Below are 23,557 nucleotides of genomic sequence, written 5' to 3' on the forward strand. Positions count from 1 at the left end.
CATAGGTCAGATATCAAAGGGACCAGAGTGGAAAAACAAACTTGATACTTACGAATAGGGGCTGTGAATTGCACTGAAATACAAAAAGGAGGAAAGTATGGTTTGACATTAACAGAATTTTCATTTTACATAAATAAACTGTGAAACAATTCAACCAGAGGAGAACAACTACTGTGGGACTACAGATAATCTTAGCCTGGAAGCCGCATAACCCTCCTGCCAGTTTAAATCATTCAGCATCTATCTTAAATGAGAAATTTAGGTAACTAAAAAATAATAAATATAAATAATTAAAATAAAATACAATTTTAAACATGAATTATTTGGCTTTCCCTTATCCTAAATTAAGTAACAATTCAGGATATTGTGTCTGATGACTGGGACATCAGAAGGTGTCAGAAGATTTGAATACAATTAAGAAGTATGAGTGAGAAATCCTGTAGGGGTAGAAATGGTAACAGGATGTGGAGAGGACCCCATATCCCACAGAAGGCCAAAGAACGTTAGAGGAAACAGAAAAGGAACTCACTTATAGGTCTAATAGTTCCAGCTAAAATATGGAAAAAACAAAATAGAACTAATGAGAAAATACTGTTTGCATTAAAATTCTTTCTGGGAAAACATCACAAATGTAGATACCAGGAGGAAAATTTCCACTTCCATGGAGGAACAAATAGAGTTTATAAATGCTTCCTTCTTCATCTTGGAGGACCCCGGTTACTGCTGGAATCTGCCAGCTGGAACTGTAGGGATGCACATTTGGTCAGGCAGGGTTCCTTCCCCTTTCCCGACGGGTGTCCTGCTTGTATCTCAGTAGATTACACAGGCCATTGCCTGTCTTCCAGCTGGCTAATTTGAACTTGCTTAGCTAGAATCTATAGCCTCATCTTCTGAAGGAGACAGTGGGAATTTCTGTCTCTGTGGTGATTTTGGCCCTTATTCAACAGAGTAACTTGGCCTGCCATATAAGAGGGAATAGAAACTGCTAGGTTGACTTAAGACATTTATAGGTATGAGTAGTGGGCAAAGGAATTGAGACACTAGACCCACATACTTGTTAATAATGCAGTAACAGTCTTCTTATTTATGACCACACACACACACACACACACACACACACACGCACACACCCCACCACACCTCTACACCTCATGCACCTCACAGGCTGTAAGTGATCCTCTCACCTTGGCCTCCCAAAGTGCTAGGATTACGTGTATGAGCCACTGTGCTTGGCCTAATATGTTCTTTTATGATACCTACCCAGTATTTGCTCTCGAAGTTTGACTTGATTATTTTAATAATGTTTCATTTGTATAAACACTTCAAGAGGAGTAGACACAGGATGTGATAAACCACGAGCTTTAATTTTCAAATCACTTTTTTCCTCTTTCCTTCAGAGTTAGTGCTGCCTCAGGGGCTCAAGCTCTGAACATCCTCAAAAATGAAGGATGGAAATGTGTTAAAAAGTGAATTAAACCCTGATGAGTTTCATCTTTCTTGTCTTTGACCTTAAGATCAGTCTTGGTATGGAGAATCAGCAGGGCTGGAAAAGCTGGTTAAATTTGGACCAAGTGCATTCATCTTTTTATTTCCTCTCTCAGGGCAGAGAATTAAAATCCTGTAGAGCAATGGTTCTTAAACTTTGGTATGCATGCAAATCACCTGGGGATCTTGTTAAAATGCAAAGTCTCATTTAGTAGGTCAGGGGTGGGCAACAGGCTCAGACTCTGCATCTCTAAAACTCCAAGGTGATGTTGATGCAGGTCCTTGGACTCACTTTAAGCATCAAAGCCATAAAGGGCTGGTAAAATCTCAGATCATATAAAAGTCATTGTTTCCATTTACCATTATTTTTTTTTTCCTTTTTAAATCAACTTCCTCTCACTTATCCCTTATTCTCTATTCCCAACCAATGCTTCTTCCAGAGATGTACGCTACAGTTTCATTTAAAATTCTATCTGGATACTTCTTTCAGATTTATTCTTTGTTCATAGCAGGGGATATACATCCCACAAACATCAGTGACAGTCTGGGATCCTCGGTCAGTGAGCTGGGACTTACTGCATGTCACTGAAATTTTCTTGGTGGGTCTTAAGTAGAATGGCCACCATCAAGCCTCTTTCTTTGAGTGTTACTGGGTTTTCTTACAGGGGAATCTTTCTTCCTTTCACTTGACCATTTTTTGTTCTTTACTCTTTTCCCTTTGCTGTTGAATCTCAAGAGTTTGGAAAAGTTAAAGGTAATAGCACTTTCTTACAGAGGCACCGCAGTTTATTAAGATAAGAATAGAGAATAAGGAAGGGGAAAAGAATGGACAATTTGTGAAAGAAACAAAAGCATCTAGAAATATGAAATGTCTTACATATTCTAACAGTTTAGTAGAGCAAAGCACATAAGAATTAAAGGGCAGAAAAAGAACTTACTAATGGCTCCTGCAGTTCTGGCTAAAATACAAACAAAAAAGGTGAGTTTAGAGACAGCATGACTCAAGGGTGTTTATCTCAGGGAGTTTCAGATCAAGCATTTATTACATATTTGATTTACATGGAAAGGCAGCAAGAAGGTAAGCAGGCATTTTCCTTTTTTCCTTAGGAGACTGTGAAAATCATACTCCCTGCAGTTATTATTCTTAATTTTCATTATCTTCCTGCTGTCAAATCCTTCTAAAGATTATAGACAATTTTCCCTGGCCCCAGAATCTTTTTCACAATTTCATTAATTAATCTAGTTTTTATTATAAGAATTTCCCCTTTGCTAAATGAAAAAATTAATCAGTCACAGGCCGGGCGCAGTGGCTCACGCCTGTAATCCTAGCACTTTGGGAGGCCGAGGCGGGTGGATCACCTGAGGTCGGGAGTTCGAGACCAGCCTGACCAACATGGAGAAACCCCGTCTCTACTAAAAATACAAAATTAGCTGGGCCTGGTGGCACATGCCTGTAATCCCAGCTACTAGGGAGGCTGAGGCAGGAGAATTGCTTGAACCTGGGAGGCAGAGGTTGCGGTGAGCCGAGATCGTGCCATTGCACTCCAGCCTGGGCAACAAGAGTGAAACTCCACCTCAAAAAAAAAAAAACAAAAAAACAAAACAAAACAAAACATTAATCAGTCACTTATAGGATCTTGAAATCAGCCTCAAATTCCTCATACTGGTAAAAGAAAGAGAGAACAGTAAAATTGCAAGTTTTTCTCCTTTCCTCCACCTTTATGTGCCTTCTCACCACCCTCCCCATTCCTCTGGTAGCAGGCACATTGTAGAACATCCAAATCATTACACTTGATATGCATGTATCAAAATATCACATGTATCCCATAAATTTGTGCAATTATTAGGTGTCAGTAAAAAAAGGACTGAGTTGTGTATATGGGAAACTTACAGAGAGGTTCTTCAATTGTTTTTAAACATTTTATACTACCTATAATAAAAATGGAAAAGTATAATATTAGATTAGATTTAGATTAGACTTTAGACTAAATTAGATTTAGACTGTCAGAAGGCATGGAGATAGATAATCCCGTTCCCTCCTCCTCCTCCCCAGGTGTGGTACAAACAGTCTTGAGGTTAAAGACCTGAGTCCCAATTTTGCTATTCTTTAGCTCTGTGATTCTGGGCAAGTCACTAAATGTTTTGAACATTAATTTTCTCATCTCTAAAACAGAAGTGGTGTCCCCATCTTACTTATATTGTGAAGTTGCAGTGAAAAATCAGGAGTAATAACAGAAGGGAAAGCTGAAAAGTTGTATTAGAAATGTTATGGAAAGAAATATTCAGTAACTATAAACAAATGAAATACTTCGGCAAAGTAGTAAGCTACTTTATTTTACTTTTTTCTGCTTTATTTTTTCCTTTTATTTCTGACTGTCATTTGAAAAGTTCTGAGTCCTGACAGCAGAGCATTATAATGTACATTTAATTGTGTTTTTATTTTTGATTTATTAATTTGTGTTATTTTAATCTTTAAAATAACCCTGTCTTCTTGTGTACCTTAGTACCTTAATTATGTCATTTTAATCTCTGTTGCTTCTGTCTTGAGAAATAACCAATCATATTTTAAGATGTTGAAAATTTTGCAATTTTTTCTCTTAAAATAATTGAATATTGTGTTTCCTTCTTTGTGTATAATTATTTTTCGCTTATTTGTTACTTTGCTGTTTTGGGAGGGAAGTAGTAGCTTTCCCCAGAAACAACAGGATCTACCCTCAGCATTTGGGAAGAGATGTCTGTTTTTCTATGTGGTATTTTAGGCCATCAATCACTGAACTGTCAGTTTCTTGAGAAGGTGAAGCCACTTCCACCACCAAATAAAGATAATTTTAAAAGGACAGTTTTCTATACTTAAGATTTTTAAGATTTAAGATATTAACCTATGATAGGAGTGACAAGTGTACTTGAGTTATGCATATTTAATTTTTATCAATTAGTAATGACTATCTGGAGATGAGAAGAATTTTAGGATACATGTGGGCTGCGCAGGTAAGAGAATCATGATCGATTACTGATGTCTGCCATAGGTAAACGCGTGAGCAGAAATGTAACACAGGTCATATATATTCCATTCCTGACCTAAAGTAATAAGGAATAATGAGGAGAAAGGAATTTTTCTTTTCTTTTCTTTTCTCTTCTTCTTCTTCTTCTTTTTTTTTTTTTTTTTTTTGAGACACTCTTTGTCACCCAGGCTGGAGTGTAGTGGCACAATCTCGGCTCACTGCAACCTTCGCCTCCTGAGTTCAAGGCATTCTTGTGCCTCAACCTCCTGATTAGCTGGAATTACAGGCATGCACCGCCACGCCCAGCTAATTTTTGTATTTTTATTGGAGATGAGGTTTCGCCGTGTTGACCAGGCTGGTCTCAAACTCCTGGCCTCAAGTGATCCCCCTACCTCGGCCTCCCAAAGTGCTGGGATTACAGGCATGAGCCTCCGTACTGGGCCAAGAAAGGAAATTCTTGAACTGAGTATTTTGTGGCATTTCCCAGCTGAAGACAAATAAGCAGGGCAGTGAAAGGCATTTACTTGTTGCCTTACAGAGCAAAAAAGCAGATAAAAAAACTTAGGATATACATATCCTGCCAAAATACTGAATATTATGTGTTTTGGATTAAGGACACTGTCTCTGTGGATATTCTTCCTAATGGGAACATTAAAGTTAGTTCGTTTAGAGAGTACCACATTTTCCATACCAGACAGAATTCCTCATTATCTTTGTGGGGATCACAAACTCACTTGCATTAAGGGGTCCAGCAGGTCTCATTATTGTGAATCTGCTAGAGTTACAAGGGATAGAGATGGTGAAAAGTCCATGCCCTACTCAGAGGCATTCAAATTCAGAGTTTAAAATAATGCTGTGCTGGCCAAACAAAACACATCTACAAGTGGCACTGGGCTACTCTTGGCTAATTTGGGAGCTGTATTTTCAGATAAGGAGAGATGATTTAAGTGAGCACCATCTATACTTCAGCAACAGTGCAGTTTGAGATCAGCATCGTATGGGTTGTGGCCTGAGTCAGGATAGGGCAAGTGAATCCCTTTCTTTTCCTTATTTTAAGGATAGGTATTGGTTGGGTCACATTTAATTAAAACCTGTGAGTAATAAACTTGTTCAGATTGTGAAGCATCTGGAAGTTTTGATGCCTTTTAGAAAAACATAATGAAATATGATATATTTAATTCCATCTTTGAACAAGAAACAACTTTGCTAGTAGGAAATGTGACCCTAATATGCAACCACAAAAGTAATAGTCAATATGAAAAATTTTGTAGGAAAAGCACATAGATCAGAAAAAAAATCTGTCCAGCCAGGGTTATCTGTTTTGGACTTTTTTGCCGATTTCCTCACTTCTCTGCTCCTCATTCCTGTCACAGTCTTCCCTTCATTTAGAAAATGTGTTCATTTTTTTTTTTTTGGACAATCAATTGAAATCAGTTCCAGAAGGTTTATTTAAACTTTACCTCTTTGGTTTTCCTCCCTTCTCCACTCATCTTTTTCAGCTTCCCTCACTTCTCTGTTCTTTTATTTTGAGATGGAGTCTCCCTCTGTCACCCAGGCTGGAGTGCAGTGGTGCGATCCCGGCTCACTGGAACCTCCCCTTCCCGGGTTCAAGTGATTCTCCTGCCTCAGCCTCCCTAGTAGCTGGGATTACAGGCACACACCACCATGCCCAACTAATTTTGTATTTTTGGTAGAGACGAGGTTTCACCATGTTAGCCAGGCTGATCTCGAACTCCTGACCTCAGGTGATCCACCCACCTCAGCCTCCTAAAGTGTCATGATTACAGGCGTGAGCCACAGTACCCAGCCTCTTCTCTTTTCTTTTATTTGATTAATTTTCAACTGGTTGTTGAAATTAGTTATATAACTGACTTGAAATTTTAATGAGAGATTAAATAACTTGCCTATGTTCAAACAAATAGTAAGTAGGGAACCGGGATACAACTCTAGTTAGCCTGGCTCTAGGGTCTGTGTGTTTAACTTCTAGACAATAGTCCTCTGTAAATTGAAAATAATTAACAAGCAAATTTATTTTAAAAGTGATTTTTAGTAGGTCTTATATTACTTTCAATTCATGGAGAAATAGTATATAGTTCAGATAAGAAGTGAGCAATAACTTTTTTCTAAGCCCACAGTCAGAGTGTACAGCATAATTTCCTCCCTTGAAGGTAGGCTGCGATTAGAGAGGGACGTAGTTAGGATCTGTTTAAGATGGAAGAAAATCAAACCTGTTCTATACCTTAAGGAGAAGCAGTTAAAGGAAGGAAAATATTTAAAGATGTAGAAGACAGAAGCAATGACTTCTGAAGAAATAAGGGAGTGAGAGGATGTGGTCAAAGGCAAGAAGGAAGGAATTTGCTTAAGCAAGGTGGGAGGTCTCATTGTCTTGGCGGGGGGAAAGATGATAAAGGTGGGCATGATCCAGTTAAGATGGCTAATGAAGGACAAGGTGGAGAATCATGAGACTTAAGCCCTGTTACACTGACATAGCAGGAAACAGAAAATAGTTCAGACAGGGAGAAGTCCTCTGCCTTGTGTAGGAGTCCAACACCACCAGATTTTGAAACAAAAAGATAAACTTACTCATGGATCCTTGAGGTGAAGCTAAAGAACAATAACAATTATTCAAGTCAGTCTAAAGTTTCAATAATCCATCAATTTCCCAAGAGTCTTCCCGGAAATAGGTCCTCCCTCAGGTTATTAGACTTTCCATTCCCCTGTAGGTAGGCTCATAAAGTGGTCACACTTGCAGGTGGTCCCATGTCTTTTCCCCCTTAGACACTATGCAGGAGTGAAAGTTACAGGGGAATATTCAGATTTACTATATTTCCAATATTCTGATTTCGTTCTCCACCTTTCTCCTGTCTTTTCCGTTTCTCACTCCCTTTTTCTTTCATCTTTTCAGTTTGGAGAGTCTTCTTTCCCTAATGTGATAGCCTCAAGAACCAAAGAAAGGCAATGTTACAAAGGTTCTAGTTTTATAACAAAAGAACACTGAGATTGAGAAAGAGAAGGGCTGTGCCTGAGTATGCAAAAAATTAAAGGCAATTTTAGCCTCCAGTTTTCTTCACATTAAGTTCAGCACGTTTTCCTTCATATTCTTTACAATTTTCTCTTCTTTCTGGAATATTCCTTTAAAATTTTTTTTTCTTTAACATACCATCTTCCCTCCCCAACATTTTTTTGCTGTTGTTTTTGTTCATCTCTAAAATGTTCCTCTTGTAAAATAACAAATTCTAGGGCAAGGCTTGTAGAAGGTTCAATGATATTAACTTTGATAGTAATTTGTACAAGCTACTATAGAATGAACCCTCACTATATTCAGTGGAGAAAGTCTGGACATTAGTCTTATTTGTCTTACATTGACTGTTAAATGACTATGCAAAGTTTGATAATTCTCACCATCTTTTGGAACTGCATTTAACTGATCTATGACAGGGTTTAATAATTTTTCTTCTGCTCAACTTTTATGATTCAGTGAGGCTACATTCACAAACTAAAGCCCTATGTTCTTGGGCCTTTTAGCCTTAGGGTAAGTTTTGGTAGGATAAGCAAAAAGGCTGACTTTCTAGAAATAGGGCCTGCCTAGAAAGAGGCAAATAAGGAGGATGAGGTCCCTAGACAAACAAGGGTTTATGGTACTGAAACAACCAAGAACTTGCTCAATTCCCTTGTAAACTGTGTTAAATACGCACATCTCTAAGGGCACATCGATTGCTTAAAAGCATCAGTGTTAACCCCCCTTTGAAAAGAAGATCAGAAAAAACATCCCTCACACTACCTTCCCCAGGGAGCATCAGATCCTGTATGCCAGCTGTAGTGTGATTTTTTTCGTAGATTGTTTAGGCATCTTGTACTCTGGTGGTGTGGCCAAGGCCCAGAATGACATGTAGGACTGACGATGAGCAGAGAAGGTGATTCCCTTTTCCTTTTCTTCTCAGCCTTTGTAAAGGTTGAAACTCTTAAGAAAACTTGGAAGACCTTAGTCTTTTTTTTTTTTTTTCTGGGACAGGGTTTCACTCTGTTGCCCAGGTTGAAGTTCAGTGGTTCTGTCGTAGCTCACTGTAACCTCTCACTACTGGGCTCAAGTGATCTTCCCATCTCAGCCTCCTGTGTAGCTAGGACTACAGGCATGCCACCATGCCCTACTAATCCTTTTAATTGTTTTGAAGAGACAGAGCCTCACTATGTTGTCCAGGCAGGTCTTGAGTTCCTGGCCTCCAGGATCCTTCTACTTCAGCCTCCCAAAATGCTGGGATTACAGGTGTAAGCCACCATGCTTGGCCCTTAGTTTTTTTTTTTTTTTTTCTTTTTTCTTTTTCCTCTACTTGCTTTGAGGAGGTGGAGGACCTTAGTCTTGATTAAACTTTCCTTAGTTTCCCTATGTACTTCCTTCTTATCTGCTTGCTCTCATTTCTCTTTCCTAAATTAGAAATAGAAAATAAACTGAAATATGATTCCTGGAGTTGGCACTGAGGAATAATAATAAAAATCCACATCAGTCTGAGTTAATTGGTTTATAAAGTATACAATTCTCACTGAAATCATTTTAGAAAGGGGACCCTTGATTAGGTCTCATTAAGTACAATGGGCCATCAACTACTAGAATGCTTGGGTTTGAATCCTGGTTCCCCTACTTACTAGCTGTGTTACTCTGCCTGTTTTTTATTTTTTTATGCCTAAGTTTATTCATTTTAAAAATAGAATTTATAATAATATCTACTTCCTAGGATTATTATGAAGAAGTGTTTAGGACAGAGCCTGGAGCATAATGCTCAACACATATTATTATATCATCGTTTCACATTGCAGTCCTTATCTGTTTATACATGTACGGGTAATGGACCACAGCCTCTTCCATCTTGGGCACTATGCTAGTTCAAGATTTTCAAAGAGATAATAGGATCAAGTCCTTTGAGGTCCTGGTTTGAGAGGCCCTTTCTCAAGTTACCACAGTCCAGTGAATTGCCTATGGGAATTATCTCTCAAGAGGGCCTCATCCATTCTGCAGGACCACATATCATCTTGAGCTTCAGGGATGAATAGCTTCCTGGTGGTCCTATGCATCTTTCAGCTAAATACTCTATATAACTAATTGCTCATTATCCTTTGAGATTAATCTCAAAATGTGTCACATCCTCATTTAATTTACTCACCATCCGAAGATAATCCTCATCTTAAGGATGCTTATTATCATAATGCTTTTTTAAATTCCTAATTGGACGTTCCTTCCACCTCTCCTTACTCTCAAAAACACACCATGCTGTCAGAAATTCATATCAGCAAATTTACCTGTATCTTGAACTTCTTCAAACGTTTTCTTCACCATCTTGCTTTAATATGCCTGACTGTCCTTTAAAATACTGTATCTCAAGGCTGGGTATGGTGTCTCATGCCTGTAACCCCAGCAATTTGGGAAGCCGGGGAGGGCAAATCACTTGAGGCCAGGAGTTCAAGACCAGCCTGGGCAAGATGGCAAAACCCTGTCTCTACTAAAAATACAAAAATTAACCGGACATGGTGGCGCATGCCTGTAATCCCAGCTACTTGGGTGGCTGAGGCACAAGAATTGCTTGACCCCGGGAGGTGGAGTTGCAGGGAGGTAGAGTTGCAGGGAGGTGGAGTTGCAGGGAGGTAGAGTTGCAGGGAGGTGGAGTTGCAGGGAGCCGAGATCACGTCCTGCACTCCAGCCTGGGCAACAGAGTGAGATTCTATCTCAAAAAAAATAAATAACAAAAAAAAAACTGTATCTCAGATGTTGCTCAAAGGACACAAAGTTTCAGTTAGATAGGAGCAATACATTCAGGAGATCTTTTGTACAACATGGTGATTATAGTTAATAATGTGTTATACTTGACATTTGCTAAGAGTGTGGATTTTAAGAGTTCTCTCCACAAAAAGTATATGAGGAATGGATATGTTAACAGCTTGATTTAGTCATTCTACAGTATATACATATATCAACACATTATGTTGTATACCATAAATATATACATTTTTGTCAATTAAAATGATAACATTTTAAAAAACCATGTCTCTTACAGTTCTCTTAGTGATTTTTTTTTTTTTTTTTTTTTTTTTTTTTTTTTTTTTTTTTTTTTTTTTTTTGAGACAGGATCTCACTCTGTCACCCAGGTTGGAGTGCAGTGGTGCAATCACAGCTCACTGTAGCCTTGACCTCTTGGGCTCAAGCGATCCTCCCACTTCAGCCTTCCAAGTAGCTGGGACCACAGGTGCACGCCACCATGCTGGCTAATTTTTTATTCATTGTAGAGACAGGGTCTCACTCTGTTGTTGAGGCTGTGATGTCTGGTTTTTTGTTTGTTTGTTTAGAAAAAGTCCATACCCATATACATGCCTGAATGTAGGTAAATGTCATTTTTGCTCCCCGTTGCTGTTTCCAAACAATATCTTCTCCAGTAGAAACCCCTGTTGTCTTTGAAGCCCATATGAGACTTTACTCTGTACCTCTCTCCTTGTTGCTATCATAAATAAATATGATGGTCATTCTCTCCCATTTCATTCTCTACCAGAAGCCAGGGTTGCCTTTTTACAGCATAAATGTGGCTTTATCCCTTCCCTGATGAACACAATGGCTTATTGTGGTGCTCAGAAGTGTTCTCCATATTTTATTCTAGAAGACTTTTTGTGGTCTGGCCTCTCCCTACCTTTCAGACTCCTCCACCATCATTCACAACTGGCTTTCAGCAATGTCTCATACGTGCTACTCTTCTTCCCTCTCAGGAACTTGGTGTTCTTTCTGCCTGAGATACTCTTCCCTAAGATCCTCGTGTGGCTGCCACCTTTTCACCATCCAGTGTCAGTTCAAATATCTCCTCAGGGAAATTTCTTTCCATCTCCTAGCTAAGGGCCCTCACTTCTTGGTCCTGCTGTATCATACTAGCTTAATTTGTTTTCTCCCTAGAATTTACTATGATAGTCTAATAATCATAGTAGGAATTAATCTAGAAAGGGAAATTATTGTATTTGTTTGCTTACGTGTTTATTTTCTGTCTTACCTCACTAGAATCTATGCTGTCTATGAAATACTTATATTGTTATATTGACAATACTTATATTGTCTTCAGCATAGCAGCTGCAATGCTCGAAATTTCCCCTTTGGAGGGTTTTTATGGCAAGCCTGTCTCACATGGGTCCTCTGCAGATTTTGCTGGATAAATTGAAGATTTGAGTTTATTGTTTAGCATGTTTCAACCCCCAAATGTTTTACCCTTTCTGTAAGTTAGATGAAAACAAAGCAAAACTAGATAAAACATGTTTTAATCATAAAAGTAATAAAATATTGAGCTTAATAGCTTTCTAAGGGCACCTGTTAACAGTTATATATACAACAAAACAGCCTTATTCATGGGATAAGGTTATGGCATGCTATTGGATTAGCACACTAATTCTGATATTTTATATTAATTTGCATTTTAAGATTTTCAAATTACATTTTAAAAATTGAAGTAATATTTTTTAACATATGCATAATTTTCTAAATTCCTTGGAACAAACATTTTGTTTCCAAAGTATACTTTGGATTGGAAGAGAACACATATTTAATGATGTCCTGGGGGTAGCTGGACAAGCTCAGGACTTGGAGTCCAAAGGCCAGTGTTTAGAACCTCAGTTTTACTCTTTTACTAGCTATATGCCTTTGGTCGAGTTAAATAATATCTTTAAACTTCATTTTTTCCTCATGTGTAATATCTGTAAATAGTCAAGGAACACAGCCCACTTTAATTACAACTCTCTCCTTGTCCCCTACTCCCATTCCCTGGTCTCTTCACAAACCTCTCCCTTCTTCCCTCCTATTCCTAAGTTAATGAAGCTATTACTGTTTTGCTGAAACTGATTGCCAGCTAAAACCATTTTAATCCTCTCTTTATTCTTTAATCAGTGGACTTCTCATTCTTTGAAGGTCTCATTAATTTTAGACAAAACGCTCAATGATGGGGAAGGAAAAGGAGGTGAGGGACAAGAGCTCAGCAGGGTTAGGGAATGTTCTTTAGTTCTGTGACACACCAGAGAGACTTAGAATTTGGAAATATGAAAATTTCCCCTTGCTCTCCTAAAATAAATACAAACAAAAAATTCATATGGTTGTCTGGCTCAAAAACTATCCATTTCTTTCTCTTTTTTTTGGCAGGGGACAGGGCAGGGATGAGTCTCAGAACCAAGAACACCTGGGAGCAGCAAACCCTTAGTGTCAGTTGCAGCTCAGGGAGATAGGGAATTAGCCATCTCTTCCATTGCTGCCAGCCTGACTTGGGGATGCCTCAGGGAAGGCTGCTTTTTCCAGCTAGCCATGCAAAGCTTTGAAATTCTGAGGACACAGCTAATATCATTTATCCCTCATTCTATATTATCTTCATCCTCACCTTATTTTTCTTACTAATTTCTTGCTCTCATCCTTCTTTATTTACTCTGTTTTTCCAACACTTCAGGTTTGGAAATTGCTCTCTTCGTGTCATCATAATAAACCACTAGAAACTTGCATTTACTTTTGACTGATTATTGAGGTGTCTAGTTATGGAGAACAAAGAAATTGGATAAATGTGAAGCTCAAGCTTCTGCTGTTCTTCAGTGAAGAAGTCTGGGAAGTTTAGGAAGATATCCTCTTGATTAAATGGGGCTAAATGTCAGCAGAATTGAAGAAAAGTAAAGGAACTTACCAATACTTGATCGAGACAGTGCTAAAATAAAACACATCAAAACAAGAGTGAGTTCTGTTTGTCCCAGGGAGAACTTAGATGCCGTAGACACTATATTGCAGAAAAGTTGTGGGAAAGAGGATAGAAATGAGTCACAACTCATTTCCTGTTATCAATTGCAATGCAATGTGGTGAGCAGCTGGATATCTACATATGGACTGCAATACTTTTGTGGTAAGGTGGGACTACAAGATCTATGCAACCTGTCTTTCAATTTTGTGAGTAACAGAATAAAATATTTTTGGAGATTGCTAGCTTCTCAATCTATGGACATTTTTCTGTCCCTATAAGTCTTCTTTCGTTGGTGATTCTGCTGCTTTGTTCTTTCCTTCTGTACCTTTCTTCCACCTCTTCCTCTCTCCCTTAGTTTTCTTTTTTTCACCTTTGTTTGAAAATATTTTTTGTTACACCAAACAATTACCACCTAACTGCTTCAACAGGGGTTTCCACTTTCCAAAATTCACTTGTGCCCTATGGAGATGAAGAATAGCAAGATACCAAATCAGGAAGTTTTTGAATAATATTAGAAGCTAAAGAGTCAAAGTAGTGAAAGTATTTAGAACCTCAGGGCTTACTGAAAGGGTGCTTGCTATAGAGGGGGATATTTCATCCTCTCCTTTAAGTGACTCCTCTAAACACGGTAGTTTTTAAAGTTTATAAAGTAGAGCTGGACTTGAAAACTAAAAAGAGAAGTAATATATTCAAGAAAAATATATCAAGAAGGAACCCATATTCTTGGTAATGAATGAGAAGTTTCACCACCCATGTGATATCTTATTGGAGGACTGAGTCTTAAACACCTGATCACCAGCAGAAATCAAGGCCACAGGCCTCATGCATTGTAAGAACCTGGGATTATCTTCCTGTTTAATGTGTTAGGGTACATGGAAAAAGGGAATTAATATTGCAGGTGAAGTTAAAGTTGCTAATCAGCTCACCTTAAAGTAGGGTGATGATCTTGGTATATTTGAGTAGGCCCAATATAATCACAAAGATTTTTAAGAGTAGAAGCAGGAGACAGAAGAGAGAAAGATAGAAAGAGAAAGAGGTATTACAATGGAAGAAGGGCAGAATGATGTGATGTGAGGACTTGATTTATTTTTGTTCACTTTGAAGACAGAAGAAGGGAGCCATGACCCAAGGAATGTGGTCAGCCTCTAGAAGCTGAAAAGGCAAGGAAACAGATTTGTTCCTAGAATATCCTGAAAGAATACAGTCTAGCTGACAACCTGATTGTTGTCCAGTGAGACATATATGACAGATTTATAAACTATGGAATTGATAGATAATAAATTTGTGTTGTTTTAAGCCATTAAGTTTGTGGTAATTTGTTAGAGCAGCTATAGAAAACTAACACCACATGGTTAGACTATTTCCCCAAAATTCCCTTGTAGTTAGGTGTGGCTATATGATTGAGTTCTAGTCAATCTAATGTTGTTAGAAGTGATATGGCATTACAAATCAGCAGAGAAAGAACACATCAGTCAATAAATCTAGTTGGAACAAGATGAGAAGAAATCCATCTAGTTGGTTTTCCAGATGAGCGGAAAATTAGATCTCACCTGTATTATTTCTGAAATCACTCACCAAAACCAAAAAACAGTGAACAAAACCCCATTTGGATTAAAGGCCTATATGCAGAAAGGGAAATTTAAAAACTATTAAGAGAAAGTATTAAACAAAATCTTTGTGATACCGAGGTAAGGCCAAACAAACAAAAAAGCAGAAACTCTAAAAGGAAACAAGAGATTGACAAATTTTATTACAATAAATTGTGTGGTGTTGGGGGAGAGTGAGTGGAGGCCTTCTAAAAGTCAAGAGACACCATAAAAATTTAAAGCTAAGAGATAGAATTGGAGGAGATAATTGCAAATATTTAACATAACATAAAAGTTGATGTTTCATAATAATAAAGAATTACTACAGATCAATAACTGATAGATAAATGAGTAAAGTAAATGAACAAGCAATTTATATAGGGTGAAACCTAACTAGCTAGTAAGCCTATGAGAAGATACTCAATTTCAGGAGTGAGCAGGGAATGCAGATATTAAAAATTGTACATGTACTCAAGTGCCAATTTCTGTATGCCTCTATGTAACTACCAAGGAGCTTAATTCATTAATAGCTAGTAAAATTTAAACTATGCATAAATTACATAAATGCTCATATACAATGTGATCACTAATCCTACTTCAGGGTATGTACCCTGGATAAACTCTTTTCCATCTAGTTAAGGACTATTTATTTGTGATAGCAGAAACTGGAAACATTGAGGATGCATGGGTAGGAGAAAATAATAGAAAAATATTGTATATTCATAGGGTGGAATATTGTTCAACAAAGTGTATAACCTGGATTTCAAAATTACATTTTGAGAGAAAAATGCAAACCACAATGATACTATCAGACAGATGCCATTTTTTGTAAAATTAAACATCTAAAAAATAATACTACATTTTGTTCAGTGATAGGTAGAGACTATAAATATATGTAAATAGACTTAAATATTTAAAGTATATTAATAAGCCTTTGGGAAGAAGGGAGTGGAATATGTCTATAATAAGTTGAAAGGCCGGGCGCGGGCCGGGCGCAGGTGGCTCAAGCCTGTAATCGCCAGCACTTTGGGAGGCCGAGACGGGCGAGTCACGGCAGGTCAGGAGATGCGAGACGCATCCTGGCTAACACGGTGAAGACCCCGTCTCGTACTGAAAAATACAAAAACTAGCCGGGCGAAGGTGGCGGGTGCCTGTAGTCCCAGCTACTCCGGAGGCTGAGGCAGGAGAGATGGGCGTAAACACCGGGAGGAGTAAGCGAGCTTGCAGTGAGCTGAGATCCGGCCACTGCCGACTGCAGGCGGCGACAGAGCAGACCTCCGTCTCAAAAAAAAAAAAAAGAAAAAAAAAAAAAAAAAAAATAATAAATAATAATAATAAGTTGAGAAATATGACAAGAATATTATCAATTTGTCACATGTAAGGTGTGGCTATACTAGTGTTAATTATTTTTATACTTAATTTTAAAATCTTTCTTAAAAGAGAAAAAATACAGAAACAATATGGCTTGCAAACCAGATGACAGTAGAATTGAAAGAAAACCACAAAGCACTTACCTAGAGAGTTGGTTGATGGTGCTAAAATACACAGAAAACATGAGGTGAATCATGAGAATTTGGATCCCTCATCTTTGCATATCAGCTTCAGTTGCTGTTACCCGCTTCTCAGGAGTTAAAGCCTAGGCCCTGGGAGTCATCACTGATCTGGTGATGGGTACTGATGGCCACTCCCACCAGCTACTGCAGATGCTTTCCATCTCTACAAATGGGTTTAATTTTTAGTAGGCAGATGCCATTCCTACTGCCCTAATTCCTCCCTCCCTTTTTTCCCTCTCTATTTTCTTCTCTCTCTCCCTTTTATCTTTATTACTTTCCTTTTCTCTTGCTCATCACTTCTTCTATTGTTTTCCTTTTCTCCCAGCCAGATCATTCTAAACCAGCACTAGAAAACTTTATCTGGCCGGGCGCGGTGGCTCAAGCCTGTAATCCCAGCACTTTGGGAGGCCGAGACGGGCGGATCACGAGGTCAGGAGATCGAGACCATCCTGGCTAATACAGTGAAACCCCGTCTCTACTAAAAAATACAAAAAACTAGCCGGGCGACGAGGCGGGCGCCTGTAGTACCAGCTACTCGGGAGGCTGAGACAGGAGAATGGCGTGAACCCGGGAGGCGGAGCTTGCAGTGAGCTGAGAGCCGGCCACTGCACTCCAGCCTGGGCGGCAGAGCAAGACTCCGTCTCAAAAAAAAAAAAAAAAAAAGAAAACTTTATGTATTGCTTAGTATTCACATGACTTGACATATGACAGGATTTCTCTTTCCTCCAAAGTGTTTACAATCTAGGGAAATGTTACTAATGGGAAGCACATTTTTGTTGAGAAACAAGATAATACTTACTGTAGTCTCTTTTGGATCCCTCTGAAAACACAAACAAAAGAAAGAAAAATCAATTTGGATATTCTATTCCTGTAGTTTTGGTGTCACTACAGAGGATTACCCAATCAACACCCTCAAATACCCAGTTAGGCAGGAAACTGGAGACAGAATCTTCTCATGGCTGAATTTGTAAGTTTAATGACATAAAAAACCAGGCAAAGATTAATTAAGGTAAATACATGTAGTGAGAAGAAATAATAAACTATGCATGCAAACATTAAAACAAAAGAATATAGTTATAAGGTAACTTGAGGTCAAATAAAAGAAGGAATGGTAAAATATTTACTCAGCTGATTGAGAATTCAAGTTCAACGACAATATGGCAAATTATAATGAATACAAATGTGTATATTGATTGCGATTGAATGTGCATCCTATGATCTAAAACTTGTTTCTTAGTGATGTCATGAAAACAGACTTTCTAAGAAATCTAGAGACAAAGCAAATTACATGAAAAACTGGTCATGTTATCACTGTTGTTTTCATGAAAGTGTAAAAGCAAATAGTAATATTGATACTTTGTAGTTGATTTAAATTATGTTGAATCCTATCATTTGATATTTCACTAAAGTATAGTTAAAGATCTACTTAGAAATGTAAAGACAATGGTATTTCTTTTTCAGCTTCTTTTCTGAAAATGAGTGCTCTCCTTCCATACTTGGTAGTCATTCTGGTGGGAATCAAGTACAAAACACATTCTCTGTTTTATAATAATGTTACTTGTTTCTCATGGTTCTATGGGGATTTTAAAAACGGTGTCTCACGTCTGTAATCCCAGCACTTTGGGAGGCCAAAGTGGGTGGACCTGAGGTCAGGAGTTCGAGACCAGCCTGGCCAACATGGTGAAATCCTGTCTCTACTAAAAATAGAAAAATTTGCTGGGCATGGTGGTGCACTCCTGTAATCCCAGCTACTCGGGAGGCTGAGGCAGGAGAATTGCTTGAGCCTGGGAGACGGAGATTGCAGTGAACCGAGATCATGCTGCTACACTCCAGCCTGGCCCACAGAGCAAGACTCTGTCTCAAAAAAAAAGGAAACTACATCAAGATGTTAATAGAGTTGCCACAAAAATGAAAAATACCATTGAGATGCTGAACACTTTAATATGCTGCACTTGAAATTTGTTATAAAAACTTTCATGTGCTGCACTTACATTTGCTAGAAAAATACTAAGAATAAATTTAATTTCAAAAAAATTTTGGAATAACCATGGCAGCTTTTATATGTGATATATTTAAGTTAAACTAAACTTTGAGTACTAAATTTCATGTACCTAAACTAACATAATGACCTTACCTAATGTTAATATCTTCCTGCCAGAAGATCTCTGTAGTCTCAAGTTGACCAGTACATTTATATTCCTATGTTTAGAAATAATAGAGGGAAGACTAGTAGAGCTTGGGAACCTAGAAACTTAGGATGACTGAGATTTATAGGTTATGTTAGGGGGACTGAAAAGTCAGGGAAAGAGTCATTTGGGTTTATGAATTTTAAGGTGTGACTTATTAAAACAGCAATAAAATGTTTACTGATTCAAGTTTTTCCCTAAGAATGCAAGCGAGCCCAGATTAGAAAGATACTAAGATTGTAGGCTGTACACTAAAGATCTGTAAACAGAAAATTAAAAATTAAGATATTACTAAATTATATAAGAATAAACTCTCTGCCTAAAATTTGGAATTAGCCAATTCTAAATTCCTATCCAGGTTGTCAATTGCAAGTCCTGTGACCTTGGGCAAGTCATTACTGTTTTTCAAGCAGAAGTTTCTCTTATGTAAATTAGGGATAACAATAGTAAATCGCTTTATTCATTTAAGAGTTACTTATTAAGGATCTCCCTGACTGTGGTGAGGAGAATAGACTATAAGAAGGCAAGAGGAGTATCAAGGAAACAAGGTAGGAGGCAAGAGATATTGGTGTTAGGGCAAGGATTGTCATGGTGGTGGAAAGTGGTTTGATTTGGAGTATAATTTGAAAGCATGGGAGGTGGGATTTGATGGTGGATTGGATGAAGAGAATAGGAAAGGAGTTAAATATAATTCCAAGGTAGATAGTCTGAGCAATTAAGTGAATATAGGTGCCAGCACCAGTGGATAGAAGGGATTAGGGCTTGAGTTTTAGACATGCTAAGAGTGAGATGCCTTTCATGTATCTTCAGGATATGTGTGCTATGATTATATAGGTTGGTCCACCACATAAAGGGCTAAGGGAATTGACATCCCCAGCAGTGTCTCTGGGGTGGGGCTACATTCACCTGGAGGAAGGAACACCTTTTCCTAATATGCACCAAAGCAACCTGTAGGCTACTGGAGGCCTTGGACAGCCAGGGAGGGATTTTTGGGTAGTTCATCTTTGTGTGGTTGACAGGGTTGTTTCTAGATATTAAATATTAATAAAATGAAAAAAATGCCCACCAGAGTGACTAACACATAATAGGTGCTGAGTACATGTTAATTCTCCTCCCTTCCTATGGTGTATAGTTTTATTTATTTATTTTTCTGTGTACCCTTAAATTCCTAACATTGAGGTAGCTTCTTGCACTGGTTAAATCTGGTGTTCTGGTGGACTGTTACTGAAGAGGTTTTTTCCCAAGAAATCTGAGATGTAAATGACAGCAGTAGACAACAGCAGCATTTCTTTGTACCCTTGGAATTTTATTGCACACGTCATACCTTAATGTGATGAACTTTTAAGAATTTATTCCTTGATTTCTTAACATTCATATTAAGAAAGGAACAATGAGTAGTTAGCATTTGTGAGATCTGGAATGGTGAATTTCTCTTGACTACTCAGATTATTTTTTCTTTTCTTTAGCTTTATTGAAGTGTAATTATAAAATTATATATTTTAAGGTATACAATGTGTGATTCTACTATATGTATACATTGTGAAATGATTGCCACAATTGAGTTAATTAACGTATCTACCACTTCACATACTTACTTTTATTTTTCATTTTGTGATGAGCATATGTAAAACCTACTCTCTTAGTAAATTTCAAGTATACAATACATTATAGTCACCATGCTGTACATTGGGTCTGCATAATGTATTCGTCATAAAACTGCAAGTTTGTACTCTTTGGCCAACTTCTGCCCATTTCTTCCATCCCGCAACCTCTGGTAGTCACCTTTCTGCTCTCCGAGTTCAACTTTTTAAGGTTCCATGTATACATGAGATCGTGTAGCATTTGTCTTTCTGTGTCTGGCTAATTATACTTAGCCTAAGGTCTTCCAGGTTCATCCATGTTGTCACAAATGGCAAGATTTCTTTCTTTTCCTAAGGCTGAATAATATTCTGGGGTGTGTGTGTGTGTGTGTGTGTGTGTGTCTGTGTGTGTGTGTGTCTGTGTATACATTTTCTTTATCCATTCATCCACTGATGGATACCTAGTTTATTCCTGTATCCTGGGTATTGTAAATAATGCTGCAGTGAATATGGGCATGCAAATATCTCTTCAAGATAATGATTTTTATTTCCTTTGAATATATGCCCAGAAGTGGCATTGCTGAATATATGGTAGTTCTATTTTTAATTTATTGGAGGAACCACAATACTCTTTTCCATAATGGCTGTATTAATTTATATTCCTAACAGCAGTATACAAGGGTTCCCTTTTCTCCATATCCTTGCCAACACTTGTTATCCCTTGACTTTTTCAATGCATCCTAACTGGTGTGAGGTGCATTTCCTTGATGATTAGTGATGTTGGGCACCTTTATATTTATTTATTAGTTGGCTGTATGTCTTCTCTGAGACCACTAGAGCTACCTCTCATTCTTATTGGAAGCCACTAAAGTTGTCCACACCAGGCCCACCAGCTACACCAGAACTATAAGGTTATGAGATTGTAGATGTGGAAATAATTACACACACACACACACACACACACACACACACACACACACACACACAAGTATATAGATCCCGGAGAGTTGAGGAAAGAAAAGAGAAAGTAACTGAGTCACTTTGCTTGCTGTCAACTCTGTCAACCACACAAAAATGAACTACCCCAAAATCCCTCCCTGGCTGTCCAAGGCCTCCAGTAGCCTACAGGTTGCTTTCGTGCATATTAGGAAAAGGTGTTCCTTCCTCCAGGTGAATGCAGCCCCACCCCAGAGACACTGGTGGGCATTTCAATTCCCTTAGCCCTTTGTGCAGTGAACCAACCTGTATTTAGGTCCTTAGTCCATTTTAAAATCAGTTTGTTTGAGCTGTATTTTGAGTTGTATCTTGCTTTTGAGTTGCATGAGTTCCCTATATATTTTGGATATTGCTGTGGTTTGAATGTCCCCTCCAAAACTCATGTTGAAACTTAATCCTCAATGTGACAGCATTGAGAAGTGAGGCCTTAAAGAGGTGATTATATCATGAGGGTTCTACCCACATAAATGGATTAATCCACTAATGGATTAATGAGTTGTCATGCAAGTGGAACTGGTGGCTTCATAAGAAGAGGAAAGACCTAATCATAGCATGTTAGCCACCTTGCCATGTTATGCCCTGTACCACTTCAGGAATCTGCAGAGTCCCCACCAGCAAGAAGGCTCTCACCACATGCACCCCCTCAGCCTTGGACTTCCCATCCTCCATAACTGTAAGAAATAATCATACATTTCTTTTCTTTATAAATTACCCAGTTTCAGATATTGCTATAAGCAACTGAAACAGATTAAGACAAATATTAACCACTTATTCAGATATATGGTTTGCAAATATTTCCTCCCATTCTGTGAGTTGGCTTTCATTTTGTTGATTGTTTCCTTTGTTGTTCAGAAACAATTTTGTTTGATGAGATACCACTTATTTTTGCTTTTGTTACTGTGTTTTTGGTGTCATATAAAACAACTTGCAAAGACCAATGTCATGGAGCTTTTCCCTGTTTTATTATAGGAGTTTTACGGTGTCAAGTCTTACATTAAAGTCTTTAATCCATTTTGAATTGATCTTTGTGTATAGTATGTGATAAGGGCCAATTTCTTTCTTTTTTTGCGTGTGGATATCCAGTTTTCCCAATAACATTTATCCTTTCCCTATTGTGTATTCTTGGTAACTTTATTTTCTCTCTTACTAATTTTCTGTGTGGATGATCTATTCATTGTTGATAATGGGTTACTGAAGTCCACTACTATTACTATATTGCTGTCTATTTTTCCCTTCAGTTATGTTAATATTTGCTTTATATATTTAGGTGCTCTGACATTATGTGCATATGTACTTATAATTTTTATATCCTCTTGATGAATTGGCCCCTTTATAATGATACAATGACCTTCTTGTCTCTTGTTATAATTTTTGACTAAAAGTCTATTTTGCCTGATATAAGTATGGCCACCCCTACCCTCTTTTGTTTTCCATTTGCATGGGGCATCTTTTTTTCATCCCTTTACTTTCATTATATGTGTATCCTTAGAGCTGGAGTGTGTCTGCTATAGGCAGCAAATATAGTTGCGGCTTGTTTTTAAATACATTTAGCTACTCTATGTCTTTTCATTAGGAAATTTAATCCATTTACGTTCAAGTAATTATTGATAGTTAAGGACTTAGTATAGCTATTTGCTTGGTTGTTTTCTGGCTGTTTTGTGTATCCTTTCTTCCTTTCTTTCTTTGTGATTTGCTGATTTTCTGTCGTGGTATGCTTTAATATCTTTCTGTTTTGTGTATCTAGTATAGGTTTTTGGTTTGTGGTTACCATAGGCTTACATAAAACATGGTTTCAACAGCCTATTTTAAGCTATTATTAGCTTAAAATAATATTAGCTAATAATAGCTTAAAATAGACTGCATACAAAACTCTACATATTATTCTCCCTACTTTTACATTCTCAGTGTCAAAATTTTACATTTAAAAAATTGTATATCCATTAACAAATTATATAGTTTTAATATTTTTGTCTTTTAACCTTTGTATTAGCATTAAAAGTGATTTATACACCATCATTAGAGTATTAGAATATTCTGAATTGACTGTATGTTTACCTTAGCAGTGAATTTTGTACTTGGACGTGTTTCCATTTTACTAATTTATTGGCCTTCCATTTCAGCTTGAAGAACGTTCTCTAGCATTTCTTGTAAGGCAGATCTATTGGTGATAAACTCCCTCAGCTTTTGTTTGTCTGATAAAGACTATCTCTTTCTCATATCTGAAAAACAGCTTTACGGGTAAAGAGTTATTGGTTGGCAGTTTTTTTCTTTCAGCAAATTGAATATATCATCCCACTATGTACTGGCCTAGAAAATGTCTGCGTAGAAGTGCTAATATCCTTTTGCTGTACCTTTAAATGTGATATGCTTTTTTCAAGATTCTCTCTTTAACTTTGATTATTGACAATTTGACATAATGTCTTGGAGAAGACTTCTTTGG

At 37.7% G+C, this 23,557-nt stretch overlaps 1 protein-coding gene across 1 annotated transcript in view; it reads right to left on the minus strand.

Moving 5' to 3' along the window:
• Nucleotides 1–23,557, minus strand: part of TSBP1 (testis expressed basic protein 1) — an 83,357-nt gene that overhangs the window by 53,931 nt on the left and 5,869 nt on the right. The window contains 6 exon segments of the mRNA XM_017859153.1: nt 53–73; nt 2,424–2,444; nt 3,377–3,415; nt 13,166–13,255; nt 16,317–16,337; nt 17,155–17,175. Of these exon segments, the coding sequence (XP_017714642.1) occupies nt 53–73; nt 2,424–2,444; nt 3,377–3,415; nt 13,166–13,255; nt 16,317–16,337; nt 17,155–17,175 (213 nt within the window).

The sequence above is a fragment of the Rhinopithecus bieti genome, unplaced genomic scaffold, assembly GCF_001698545.2.
Source record: "Rhinopithecus bieti isolate Rb0 unplaced genomic scaffold, ASM169854v2 scaffold_49936, whole genome shotgun sequence".
In the NCBI taxonomy this organism is placed as follows: domain Eukaryota; kingdom Metazoa; phylum Chordata; class Mammalia; order Primates; family Cercopithecidae; genus Rhinopithecus; species Rhinopithecus bieti.